At 42.5% G+C, this 13651-nt stretch overlaps 1 protein-coding gene across 24 annotated transcripts in view; it reads right to left on the bottom strand.

Annotated features, from left to right (window-relative positions):
* The window catches only part of TMEM164 (transmembrane protein 164), a 331399-nt gene that overhangs the window by 209339 nt on the left and 108409 nt on the right, over window positions 1-13651 (bottom strand). For all 24 annotated transcript variants that reach the window (XR_012127433.1, XR_012127434.1, XM_036991423.2 and 21 more), the window contains one exon: window positions 7296-7362. Coding sequence is in view for 22 of the 24 variants with exons in the window: in XM_036991420.2 (XP_036847315.1) it covers window positions 7296-7362 (67 nt within the window). In the remaining 2 variants the exon portion in view is untranslated. The remainder of the gene's footprint in view (window positions 1-7295; window positions 7363-13651) is intronic.

Below are 13651 nucleotides of genomic sequence, written 5' to 3'. Positions count from 1 at the left end.
CTCCTCTGACTGAATGGTTTTCCAACAACCATACATTATTTTTTTTAATCCTGTAAGTATAATCAATCCCTCAAATCTCTAATAGAGACTGTACAAAAGTTCCTACAATGAGTTGATCTGCTTTTAATGCTTGAAAATCAATCTAAATAATTAGGAAAGAGGAAGACCATGAGCTTTGGTATTAGACCCAAGTTCTCAGGGCGCTTCTACAAATTCCTGTGTGGCCCTGTGAAAGCTACTTAAACTTTCTAAGGCCCAATCTGTAAAATGGAGATGCTAATACCCACCTCACAGGGTTTTTCTGAGGATCAAAGACTAATAATTAACAATGAAATGCTGACTGAGGGGGGCTTTCTATTTGCCAAGTGCTGTGCTACATGCTTTACACATCTTACCTAATTTAATCCTGAGAACAGTTTTTGGAGGTAGGCGCTATTATCACCAGCATTTTACAGACAGCAGAAGTGAGGCCCATACAAATTAATTAACTTTGCCAAGTTCCTTCCTTTCCTCCTTCCCTCTCTCCCTCCCTCTCTCAGTGTCACACACACACACACACACACACACACACACACACGTGTGGCACAGCCAGGATATGAACCTGGAGAATCTCATCCCTAGTGGGAAAGATAAGCAATGCACATAAACCTAAACAGAGTAAGGGCTAAACGATGTGACAGAAGTAGTGTCACAGGATGTCTTCTGGTAATTTGCAGATAAGTGGCAATGTCTACATACACTACTGGAATTCACAGCTCCATCCTGCTCTCCAGAATCTCAATGTGTTTGCTGCTGCCTACTGCCACGCCCTGGCCATGGCATTCCCTTCACTGACTGGCCTCCTTCCTCAGCAATTTGCATCCCCATTCTAATCATCCTTCAAGGCTCAGTTCAGGCTTTATTTCTCACTGAAGCCTTTCTGGGCCACTAATCCAATGATCTCTCCAGGAGGCAGCGTGTTAGAGTGCCAAGTGCACTTACAAACCATGTTAACTGTGAGCAAGTCATTTAACCTCCTGAACCTCAGTTTCCCCATAGGTAAAATAGGCTTCTTATGAGAATTAAATGATAATATATGTAAAGTATCCAACCCACGGTAGGGGCTTAATAAATGCCAATATTAATCCTCTTCACATCTTAGAACTCAGGACAATTATAATTTACCCACTGAGTCTGAACTGCCTAGTGATATTCCTGTTCATTATTTTGACTCTAATACTGCCATAATTTCTCGGGCATTTATACCTTATTTTTCTAACTAAACTGCAAGTTCCTTGGGAGTCAGGAATGGACCCTGGCTGCTTCTGTATCCCCTGAAGCATACAGCACAATACTCAACACAGAAAACTGCTCAATAAAAATCTGGATTGACTGGTGTGATTGGGCTGAATTCATGGAGGATGGAAGACTCTCAAAGGTTAATCTTAAAATAAAGGCAGTAATTAAGACATATTCTAGGGTTATCCCTGGACTTTAATTTGGACTCAGAACTCCCAACTCTTCTCAACACTCTGCTCATCCTCACACAATTTGCATTCACCTGATCAGAGACACTGGCTTTTGTAGAAGGTTAAGGCACAGTTCTGCCCAAATCAATTCTTCAGAAAGTTTAAGACCTCTTCTGAAATCAAGCTTTCTATATTTTAAGTACTCTCAGGAAAGCAAAGGGACATTCACTTGCTAATTCAGGTCCAAAATCCAAATTATACCTTTTTTAATAGCTCAATTTGTCAGTCACAGAAAAAACTTTTCCAGGTCACTTAGCACATTTCAATGAGCCAATTAGCAAAGGGTGAGATCAGCAAGCCTGTTTACACTGGTGATAGCAGAGATTCCAAGCAGCAAAGATAACTACAAGGTGGGTCAGCGGCAAAATTGCATCCCCAAAACGTTGAGATAATGCTTGTGGGTGGTGGGTGACCACCCCAGGAATGAAAAAACCATTACTACCGTCTTCCATTCAGTCTGAGAGTTAGCAACACTCCCAAGAACCATCTAACAGAGGAAAAGCACTGGGCAAAAGGGGAGGGGTGGTAAAGGGAAACAAAGGAAAAAATATAATAGATCAACATGGATACACAATAATGGGCAATTATGATAATGAGATAATCATATACTCAAGGGTTTGGGCCTTGAAGAAAGAAGCTTGATGAAAAGAATCATTATCATTCTTATTATTACTCTAGTAAAAGACAGATGGCTGCAAACACAAATAAGGGCCAGGCTAGAGTCTTCAGTCTGACAAGGGGGGGTGATAGAGTGACTAAATAAATTTTTTTTTCCTATCTCCCTTCCTCAGAATAGTCTGCATTCAGAAGAAACTCTCATGGGCGTTTGAAGACAAAAGGCACAGAGCCTCACTCTGTGGGCCAGATCAGATCATCAACTTTGCAAGGTTAAGAGTTATAACTAAAAATCTAGTATGTGACCAGGTTCCATGGATACCCCACTCAGCTCCTACCTCTTGGTTTTCACTTTCCAGAAGGTAGTATAGCCTGGAAAGGATGACATTCTTTGCCAGTTCACAGGCATAGGTGGAACCCAGCAGCAGTAGCAGGCCAAAAGGCACTGTGTGTAACAAGGAGCACCCGAACTAGGCAGCACATCTGTTCTTCCAGCCGTGGACTACTGACAGCCTGGATGGGGGGAATCTTAATACATGATTCATGGATGGGCTGTGGAAGGGGGAGGGGAGACAGGAGGTAGCAGTCATGTCCCTCCTAAAGCTGTATGCGAAATTGTGTTTGTGTATGTATCTGGGAAGGGGCTCCATAGTCCTCTTCATCTTATAGAAACCTATGACCCAATTCTTAGATGGAGGGAAACTAAGAAGCATCTCCAGCATCTTGACTCACTGGGTTTCAATCTTGCCACCAATTTCAGTCACACTATAGGAAAACAGCTTTAAAGTTTGAGTCAGAAAATCTGGGTTCTACAGGAACCAACCTTAGCTTCTTAGGCAAGACATTTATCATCCAAGTTCCCCTTCTAGAAGACCACATCAGACCAGACAAGCTTTCGGCTCCCTGCTAACCTAATAATCAATAGTTCCATGATGCATTTCCCCTCCTTCCATCCAAGAAACAAGAAAAATTGCCCTTAAGACACTTCATCTGAAGCCCAGAAGAGACTTTCTCCAGAATCCTGGTGCCAAAGAGCACTTACTTGTAATATGGGCCATTGGAATACACGTTCCGTCTTCTAAGGCATCAGCTTCTAAGATAGAGAACCAGGAGGAACTGGGACCTGGGCATTCTCTAGCAGGTCTGCAAATGCCAGGGCCAATGACTCGCAGGACAGAGTACAGCTCATGGAAATTGACTAATGATCCCAAATCCTTTAGCTGGCTCTGAGAAATTCTTCCAACTCCCTCTCTGTCTGTCTTTATATATGTGGATGTATGTATGTTTGTGTTACTGGCACACATTAATTAGTTCATTTCATTTTCCTTGCTTCCTCATCACCACTAATAAGGAAAAAAAAGATTAAAACAATAAACAACCAAGAAGGGCAAAATAGAAGTCAAAAACTGGCTTCCTGCTTAATTGAATCATGAGGCTTAAGAAAGAGTTGCCTATCTTCCTGAGTCTTATTTTAAGTCAATCGGAGCTCAACTAAAGGGTTGCAAAGCAGAAAGTCCTGCAGGCCAGAAATACCCCAGGAGGGGTCCCAGCCACTTACAATAACTGGACCAAAGCCAGTGGCCAAGACACATGCAAATACAGCCACCACTGTGAGCTGTCCTCAGTTTCATTTTGGAAGAAAAACAGCACAAGGACTGTTTACCAGAATGACTGAAATCACAAGAGAGAACTCATCAAAAAAGTTTCAGAGTTCTTGCCTAAGAACTCAAGGAAAGTTACTTAAATGATCCTGATAAGCTGGTTGGCATTTATTTAGAAAAGTATTACATTTTGTAACAAAATAGTAAATCTGTCATGCAAGAGGGGGAAAAAGGGGAGAGGGAGGAAGAGAAGGAAGGAAGGAGGGAAGGAGGAAAAAAGGAGAGAGAAAATAAGAGGATGACTGATGATCCAAAATCCTTTAGATTTGTTTCCTGTATATAGTAAAGATATTACAGGCTGAATTGTATGCCCACCCTCCAAATTTCTATATTGAAGTCCTAATCCCTGTACCTCAGAATGTGATTACATTGGGAGATGGGGCCTTTAAAGAGGCAATTAAGTTAAAATGAGGCCATTAGGGTGGGCCCTAATCCAACCTGACTTGTATCCTCGTTAGGAGGAAATCTGGACACAGGGAGAGACAGCATGGATGCGTGTACACAGAGACGACCACGTGAAGGGGGAGAGAGAGGGTGTCCGTCTGCAAGCCAAGGAGAGAGGCTTCAGGGGAAACCAACCCTGCTGGGACCTTGATCTTGAGGATAATGACAGTACCTTGCCTCATAAATTTATTGTGAGGCTTAAATAAGCTAGACACTGTAAAGCACCTAGAACAGCGGCAGGCCCACAGAAAGCACCCAAGAAGTGTTAGCAACTGTTTGCTGCCGCTGTGGCTGTTGAAACGGCCAAGGACACCTCTGCAGGCCTAGTGGAGACATGCAGCTTTGGGGCGGCAATATGAATCGAATAAAAACCTCACCACTAAAGGACTTCCAGGTTTGTGAACAGGCCTTTTAGCGCCTTTGTTTTCAAGCCTGTACAGTGGGAATCAGGGCATCTGTTCATGCTCAGTGGTTCTGCCAGAAGACTCTTTGGCTTTCTTAGGGGGAAGGTCCCACACTAGGAAGAGAGAAGAAGGTGACCTGTTTAGAGGAACCACAACCACCTTGATTGAAGGAGGGACTGGCCACAGCTGTGAGCTAGAGGCACTCAAGTCCAGGCTTACTACCTCTATGAGCCGAGGGGGATATTTTCTGGTGTGTCACCCCTACCTGGAATCTGCTAGATCTGAAAATGGAGAAAGAAAGCAGCTTTCTATCTGTTTGACACCTCCCCTCCCCACCCATCTCCTGAGGAAATAGTACAGCATGACCAGCCAGCTGGGATCAGACAACACTGGACCCGCTTCTCTGCCTTAGCAGGTTCCTCCCACAGGCAGGGATACAAACTTCGGCTCCAGCCCTGCTCCATAGCCCTGAGCCAGTAAGGAATATGTCCATCCCTTAAAGCTAAGCCCAAGGCAGGAGCTTTGATTCTACAGTTCAGGAGGAACTCATACTTTGTGGATATGGATGGGATGTTTCTATGGAATGCAGAAGGGAAAACAAAGGTACTTATGTCAGCGGCCCATGCCTGCTGACCCTAGCTCCTGGGGACACACTGAACTTCAGGTGCCCAGCCAATCATGACAAAAACAATACCGTCTGTCCCCCTCCCACCCTGGCATCCCCCTCCTCAGGAGCTCGGATGGTGGGTCTATAAGGTGCTTTGGGCTTTTCGGAAATAAAGGATGAGGCCATATAAGCAACCTGGGAAAATGAGGATTCTGATGCAGTGCGGGGGCCTGAAACGCCACATTTCTAACAAGGAGCACCCACGTGAAGCAGGCCCTCAGACCACATACTGAGTTAAACGCTTGGAGAAACTTTGAATTATGAGTGTCTAGAATGCTGATTCTCCAAGGGTGGGCTGAGAACCCCGGCAGTTGGCATCACTTGGGGGCTTGTTACAAATGCTCATCTCTGGGCATCTCCCCAGACCCTCTCAATCACACCTCCTGGGGATGGGATCTGGCAAGCCTCATTTTTTAGTCATTCCCTCAGATGACTGCTATGGACATTAAATTTCAGAACCACTGCACGAAATAAGTGGTTCTCACTGCAGCTCCACATAAGAAGATACTTTTTAGAATGCTATGCCCAGGCTGCATCACAGATGACAACATTCAGGCCCACCAAGGGTGGCGCTGGCCGTCAGTGCTTTCTTTTGTTCATCATTTATTTGTGTAAAGCACCCCCAAGTGAGCCTGGGGCACACTGAGGGTTCAAAATCACTGCTTTAGATGAATGCTTTTCCTTTTAATTTCTATTGATGTATAATATGCACCTAGAACAGTAAAAATCACAAGGGTACACATGAGTATTTGTGAGGAGAGTGATAAAATACTCAGAGGGGTAAAGTGTAGCTGTGGGTGCAGGATCTGGGCTCTACTCCTAACTCTGCCAGTTAGAATTTGTGTGACTCCCTGACTATTAGTTCCTTCCTCTGGAACAATAGGCCTTAATAGTTGCTCGCTATCACACAACTGTTATGGGAAAAGACCTTATAAACTATAAAATGCTATACAAAGGGAAAGGGTTATTATGTTAAGATTTAAACTATGATCTTAATGCACAAGGCCAATTTAAGTAATGAAAACAGAAAGCAGTAGGAAGGGTCTTATAGGGGATTTCTTTCCCTGAGCTTTTTAACTTGGCCTGCTAATAATCCCCCTGCAGTCCTACATGCAGGAGTGAGGACAGGGCCCTGCCACCCCAGCCCGGTAGCTAGCTCCCCGCCCCCCTGCCACAGGATTCCACCTGCTAGCCACTCGGGGTGGCCCAGACTGCCCGGCAGATTTAGGTGAATCGGGAAGGAGTTTAATTGTTGCCCAAGGGAGTCCTTGGCAAAGCAGACAGGCTTTGAGGCTCCCCAGCAGATCATTCTGGGCCAGAGTTGATAAGACCACATTGGAGCCCCTTAGAACACCTAGAGGCCTCTGCCTAATGAGTGGGGCCCTTAGTGCCCCTTTCCCAACCAAACCTCTCCAAGAGAACTTTTTGATCTGTCCTAGTTCTGGCCTAAACCCTTATTGCAGCCCAAGTTCCACAAAATGCTCCCACCCCCATCAAACTCCATTGTATCCAAGCAGGGCCGTGTCAAACCTCACCATTAAATACAGTTGCCCCTTCAACAACAGAGGTTTGAAATACATGGGTCCACTTATATGTGGATTTTTTTTCAATAAATACAATGGAAAATTTTTTGGAGATTTGCAACAATTTGAAAAAACATTTTCTTCTCTCTAGCTGACCTAATTGTAAGAATACAGTATATAATCCATAGAACATACAAAATGTGTGTTAACTGTTTATGTTATCAGTAAGGCTTCTGGTCAACAGTAGGCTATTAGTAGTTAGGTTTTTTGAAGAGTCAAAAGTTATGCACAGATTTTCAACTGCACATTGAAACCCCCACCCACCCCGCTGTTCAAAGGTCAGCTCCATAAAAAGAGATTTTAAAACTTGCATGAGCTCTTGAGCTAAGGATGAGGACAAGCACTGCATAAAAAATGAGCAAGTAAATATGGTTTTCTATGTTGCCGGTGCGTTCCTAGGAAAGGCTACTTACCAACCGGGTATTTACCACAGGAAACAGCAGGGCCAGAAGAGCTCCATTCAACATGTGCATCTGCAGCCTGGAGAGGAAAGAAGATAAAGTCCACGTCATACTCAGACTCGGATGCAGGAGCAGACAAAAATGTGTGAGGTTATGCCATGCCATATGGGAGGACAGGGCAACAAGCAGCTCACTGTTTAACACAGCACTGGAGTCACTCAAAGGCACGCTCCATGCTCTGAGAAACTGACTGAAAACTTTGACTTCAGCCTCAGTGGCTAGAGCAGCAGTTATTAACAGCCATTCCAGGCTAGCTGAACTAGAGCCGGTCTAACTGCCCCTGGGCCCTCCTACGTGACAACCACAGTGTAAAAACACCCCACGGGAGAGAGAAATCACATTGACATTCCAGATAAAGCTTGACTCTGGTGCCAAGCTTTGCCACTGGCCTTAAAAGAATAGTGGCATTTACACAAAGCCAAGTAGGTGTTTGGGCACCCAAAATTAAATCTTGAGGATGACGAAACTGATGCCAAAGGCCCATGGAAAGCAAAGAAGATAAAACCAAAAACGAAGATTCAAAGTGACTAATAAATAACTAAAGATAAGCCTTGTTCCTCAAAATTCAGTTCCACAAGTAACATATATGCCAAAGATGAATTATCCTTAACATATAAAAAGGTCCTAGATCACCTCACACCAGTAAGGATGGCCACCATCCAAAAGACAAACAACAACAAATGTTGGTGAGGTTGCAGAGAAAGGGGAACCCTCCAACACGGCTGGTGGGAAAGTAAATTAGTTCAACCATTGTGGAAAGCAATATGGAGGTTCCTCAATATGCTCAAAATAGAAATACCATTTGACCAGGAATTCTGCTCTTAGGAATTTACCCTAAGAATGCAGCAGCCCAGTTTGAAAAAGACAGATGCACCCCTATGTCTATCGCAGCACTATTTACAATAGCCAAGAAATGGAAGCAACCTAAGTGTCCATCAGTAGATGAATGGATAAAGAAGAGGTGGTACATATACACAATGGAATATTATTCAGCCATAAGAAGAAAACAAATACTACCATTTGCAACAACACAGATGGAGCTAGAGAGTATTATGCTCAGTGAAATAAGCCAAGCGGAGAAACAAATACGAAATGATATCACTCATCTGAGGAGTATAAGAACAAAATAAAAACTGAAGGAACAAAACAGGAGCAGAATCACAGAACCCAAGAATGGACTAATAGTTACGGAACGGAAAGAGACTGGGGAGAATGGGAGGGATAAGGGCAGGGAAAAAGAAAGGGGGTATTATGATCAGCATGTATAATGTGTGGGTGGGGGAAAGGGGAGGGCTTTGCAACACAGAGAAGACAAGTAGTGATTCTACAACATCTTACTATGCTGATGGATAGTGACTGTAATGGGGTTGGTGGGGGGGACTTCGGGTAGGGGAGAGCCTAGTAAACATAATGTTCTTCAAAAAAATAAAAATAATTTTTAAAAAAAAGGTCTTGCATATCAATAATTACAAAAACACCTAACATCCAGTCAGCATTTCTATGTGCCAATCACTAGGATAAGTATTCAAATGCATCATCTCATTTAATCCTTCCTCACAGTTTTTACTAATATCAGTATCAATCTTCTCCAATTTCATAGCTGAGAAAACCAAAGCCCTAACCGACTTAGTGGCTTGCCCAACATCACAAAGATGAGAAATGTCAGAGGGAGAAGTCACACTCAGGTCTTGCCTGTTTCATCAAACCTCTTTCGTACTACACCCTGCCTCAAATCCATGACATAAACATTAGACATGTTCTGCATGTGTACATGTGTGTCAGTGAAACTGCAGGCCAGGTAGGAAAACATTCTGGGATGCCCAGAGGGGAGGGAGCATCATGCAGTGTAACAGAACCCCTTGTGGGTTTTGTTTTGGGTGAACTGTCCCAATTACACAGCTGTACTGCCCTCTACATAACCCAGAGCATGGCCCAATAGAAGGTCCTGTGAGAATCCCTCATCTATATACTGGGAAAAATTAATAGTACCCAACTCATAGGACTGCATCAGGTATCAAAATGTATGAAGTGCTTAGAAAAGTACCTGGTATATCGTAGGACTCACATATGTGTTCTGGAAATAAATGATGAAGAGCTCATTTAAAGCTTCAAGATTAAAAGGGGAGGGGAAAGGAGGTTTAAAAAAAGGAAATCATGTGAAAGAGTCAACTGTTTAAAAAATACAAAGTATGAGAAAGAGGTACAGAAAAAGCCAAAGGACAGAGACCGAAGGCTAGAACCAAAATGTAGAGCTTAGAGATGGATGCCAGTTAGTCATACTTATAGTCTCCTTCTTGCCAGCTCAAAGTCTTGGCCATTACCATTGTCAGAGTTATGTTGTCAGCTTCTCTGTTTTTGTTTAGGATACCAGTCTGTTAGCTAGGTTGGTAAGAACCTTGGGACAATATGGCAGGTGTCACAGGTTTAATTCTATTCCAGGTCAGTTAATTCCAATAAATTTACTTTCATAAACATTAATCAATCCATCACTGTGTGTCTAAAAATGTTTCAGGTGCTGTAGGGAAAAGAAGTTCAGTCTGCCTTCAAGGAAAGAACAATCTTACTGACAAGGCAAGAAAATATGGTATAATGGTCAAGAATTCAGGGTTTGGAATCAAACCTACACTCAAATCCCAGCTCTACTACTTACTGGCCAAGGGACTCTGCACAAGTCACTTAAAATATTTACTATTGGTTTCCTCAATAATAAAACAGAGCTAGTAACAGTACCTAGCTAAAAGTGCTACTGAGAAAATTTAACACATTTAAGACCATGTAAGGTGATCAACACAAAAGAATCTAGGACATAGTAAGCACTTAATACATGGCAGCTATTATTATCCTTAATAAACTAATGTAAATGAGTACAACATTATTATTCATAACTACAAATCAAGCTATTAAAAACTTTCACAAGATGACATATTCCATTTTAGGACTTGATTACAACCAAGAACCAAAAGATACAGAATAGATGACAAGCTCTCTGAGTGACTGGAAAGGCAAATTTAGAGGAATTACCAAAGGAAATTATAAAATATTTTGAACCAAACAAAATAAAAACACAAGACATCATAAAGTGTGAGATGCTTATAAAGTGAAATTCTTAGATTTTTTTTAAAACATGGTCTCAAATCAGTAATCCAATTTTCCACCTTAAGAATCCAGAAAAATAGCAAAATAAACTCAAAGCAACCAGAAGGAATGAAACTATAAAGAGCCATAATCAACGAAAACAAAAATAAAGAAAAAGCAATTAAACCCAAACCTTGACTATGAGAAAGTCAATACAAAGAGTGGTATGTGTAAAAAGACAGAAGACAAAAGTTAACAGCATTAGCAAGTAAAGAAGGGGTATCAATACAGAACCCTAGGAATTAAAAGAATAATGAGATACTATGAATATTCCCATGCATATAAATTTGACAACATACATAAAATCAAGAATTTCTTCTAAAACCAGACTACCAAACTCATACCTGAACAGTACTATTAAAGAAATTGAATACACACACATGCACACACTGAGGAATGTTATTCAGCCATAAAAAGATCTTGCATTTTCCAGCAACCTAGATGGACCTTGAGAGTATCATGCTAAGTGAAATAAATCACACAGAGAAAGAAAGTACTGTATGAGCTCACTTATGTGGAATATAGTAAGCAAACAAATAAACAAAACAGAAATAGACTCAAACACAGAAAACAGACTGGTGGTTGCCACAGGAGAGGAGGATAGTAAGATAGGGGGATGGGTGAAATAGGTAAAGGGAGTAAAAATTAGTGAGAAGGTTTGGTGACTTGATCTGGAGGAATTTTCAAAGGACCAAGAGTTACATGAGAATATGGACATGTCGAAATTAAGTGAGCTGTATACTAAGATTTGTGAGTTTAACTGAATGTACTTCAATTTTTAAAAATTTAAAAACAGGAAGGGAGGTGGGGGGAGGGAAGGCAGGAACAAGTAAGTAAGGAAGGAAGACATTTCCAGAAAGTTCAGATGAAAAAAAAGAGAAAGAAAAATAAATTTTGGCTGATAAAGGCTAGAACGTGGTTGAACCTTGAGGGCACTATGCTAATTAAAACAAGCCGGTCACAAAAGACAAATACTGTAAGATTCTACTTACATGACATAGGTAGAGTGGGTTTTGTTTTGGGTGAACTGTCCCAATTACACAGATGTACTGCCCTCTACAGAACCCACTGACAGAGACAAAGCAGAATGATGGTGTCCTGGGGCTGGGGAGAGGAGGGGATTGGGAGTCAATGTTTAATGGGTACCGAGATTCAGTTCTGCAAGATGGAGATGAAAAGTACTAATGGTGGTCCAACAGTGTGAATGTACTTAATACCACTGACTGTACACTTTAAAATGGTTAACATGTTACATTTTATGTTGCATACTTCACACTAAAAAAAATGAAAAAATCCGGCGGTGGAGCCAAGATGGCGATGTGAGTAGAGGAGCGGATATCTCCTCCCAAAACCACATGTATTTATGAACATATAACAAAGACAACTCTTCCTAGAATAGAGAACAGAAGACACAGGACAACAGCCAGACTACATCCACACCTGCGAGAACCCAGCACCACACGAACAGGGTAAGATACAAACCCCAGCCTGGCAGGACCCGAACGCCCCTCACCCCAGCTCCCGGCGGGAGGAGAGGAGTCGAAACGGTGAGGGAGAGGGAGCCCAGGACTGCAAAACACACAGCCCTAGCCATCCGCACCAGACCGCAGACACAGTGCGTGCGTGAGGTCCTCGATACTACGTAAACAGGACAGCAAGACCTGTGAGCGGGTCCCTGAGGCCAGCGCCAGGGGATAAAGAAAAGCAAGTGGCTTTTTTTTTTCTTTTCTGAATGCTTTTTGGAAGTCTTAAAGAGACAGGGACCCCAAAACTGGAAGTAAACATCTCGGGACACTTAGTCCAGCAGCAGGGAATATGGGGATCTCTGGGCACTCTAACCCCCTGGGCAGCAGGGAGCATGGAGGCCTCTCACGGAGATAAATAGCCTCCCGGCCGGTCCCAATCCAACACAGCTCCACCATATCGGACCAGAAGCGCGAGGCAAACCACACTCACAGCAAGAGCGGAGATAAACTCCATAGCAGCCAGGCAGGAATCAGAAGTCCTGTCTGTGCACAGCTGCCCAGCACAAGCCACTAGACGCCGCTGTTCTCCCAGGAGAGGAAGACCACAAACCAACAAGAAGGAAAGTTCTTCCAGCCATCACTCGTCCCAGCTCTGCAAACTATCTCTGTCACCATGAAAAGGCAAAATTACAGACAGACAAAGATCACAGAGTCAACACCTGAGAAGGAGACAGACGTAAACAGTCTTCCTGAAAAAGAACTCAAACTAAAAAAAAACATGCTGACGGAGATGCAGAGAAATACACAAGAGCTAAGAGATGAAGCCCGAGGGAGATTACAGACGCCTGCAGAGATGACAGAAATGAAACAAACTCTAGAAGGATTTATGAGTAGAATGGATAAGATGCAAGAGGCCATTGATGGAATAGAAACCAGAGAACAGGAACACATAGAAGCTGACATAGAGAGCGATAAAAGGATTTCCAGGAATGAAACGATATTAAGAGAACAAAGTGACCAATCCAAAAGGAACAATATCTGTACTATAGGGGTACCAGAAGAAGAAGAGAAAAAGGGATAGAAAGTGTCTTTGAAGAAATAATTACTGAAAATTTCCCCAAACTGGGGGAGGAAATAATCGAACAGACCACGGAAATACACAGAACTCGCAACAGAAAGGACGCAAGGAGGACAATGGCAATAATTAAAATGGCATAATAATTATAATGGCATAATTAAAATGGCAAAATAATAATAACAAAAATGGCAAAGATCAAGGACAAAGAAAGTTTTAAAGGCAGCTAGAGAGAAAAAGGTCACCTATAAAGGAAAACCCATCAGGCTATCATCAGACTTCTCGACAGAAACCTTACAGGCCACAACAGAATGGCATGATACATTTAACGCAATGAAACACAATGGCCTTGAACAAAGGATACTGTATCCAGCACGATTATCATTTAAATATTAAGGAGGAATTAAACAATTCAGAGACAAGCAAAAGTTCAGGGAATTTGCCTCCCAAAAACCACCTCTACTGGGTATTTTAGAGGGACTGTTCTAGACGGGAGCACTCCTAAAATTAAACAGATGTCACCAGAGAAAATAAAATCACAGCAAAGAAAGCAGACCAACCAAATACTAACTAGAGGCAAAAAAAATAAAATCAACTACCCAATAAAAGCACTTAAAGGAAACACGAAAGAG

Source organism: Manis javanica, chromosome X, assembly GCF_040802235.1.
Source record: "Manis javanica isolate MJ-LG chromosome X, MJ_LKY, whole genome shotgun sequence".
Classification (NCBI taxonomy): domain Eukaryota; kingdom Metazoa; phylum Chordata; class Mammalia; order Pholidota; family Manidae; genus Manis; species Manis javanica.
The sequence above is the reverse complement of the archived record's forward strand: the minus strand, read 5'-3'. Positions and strand labels throughout refer to the sequence as shown.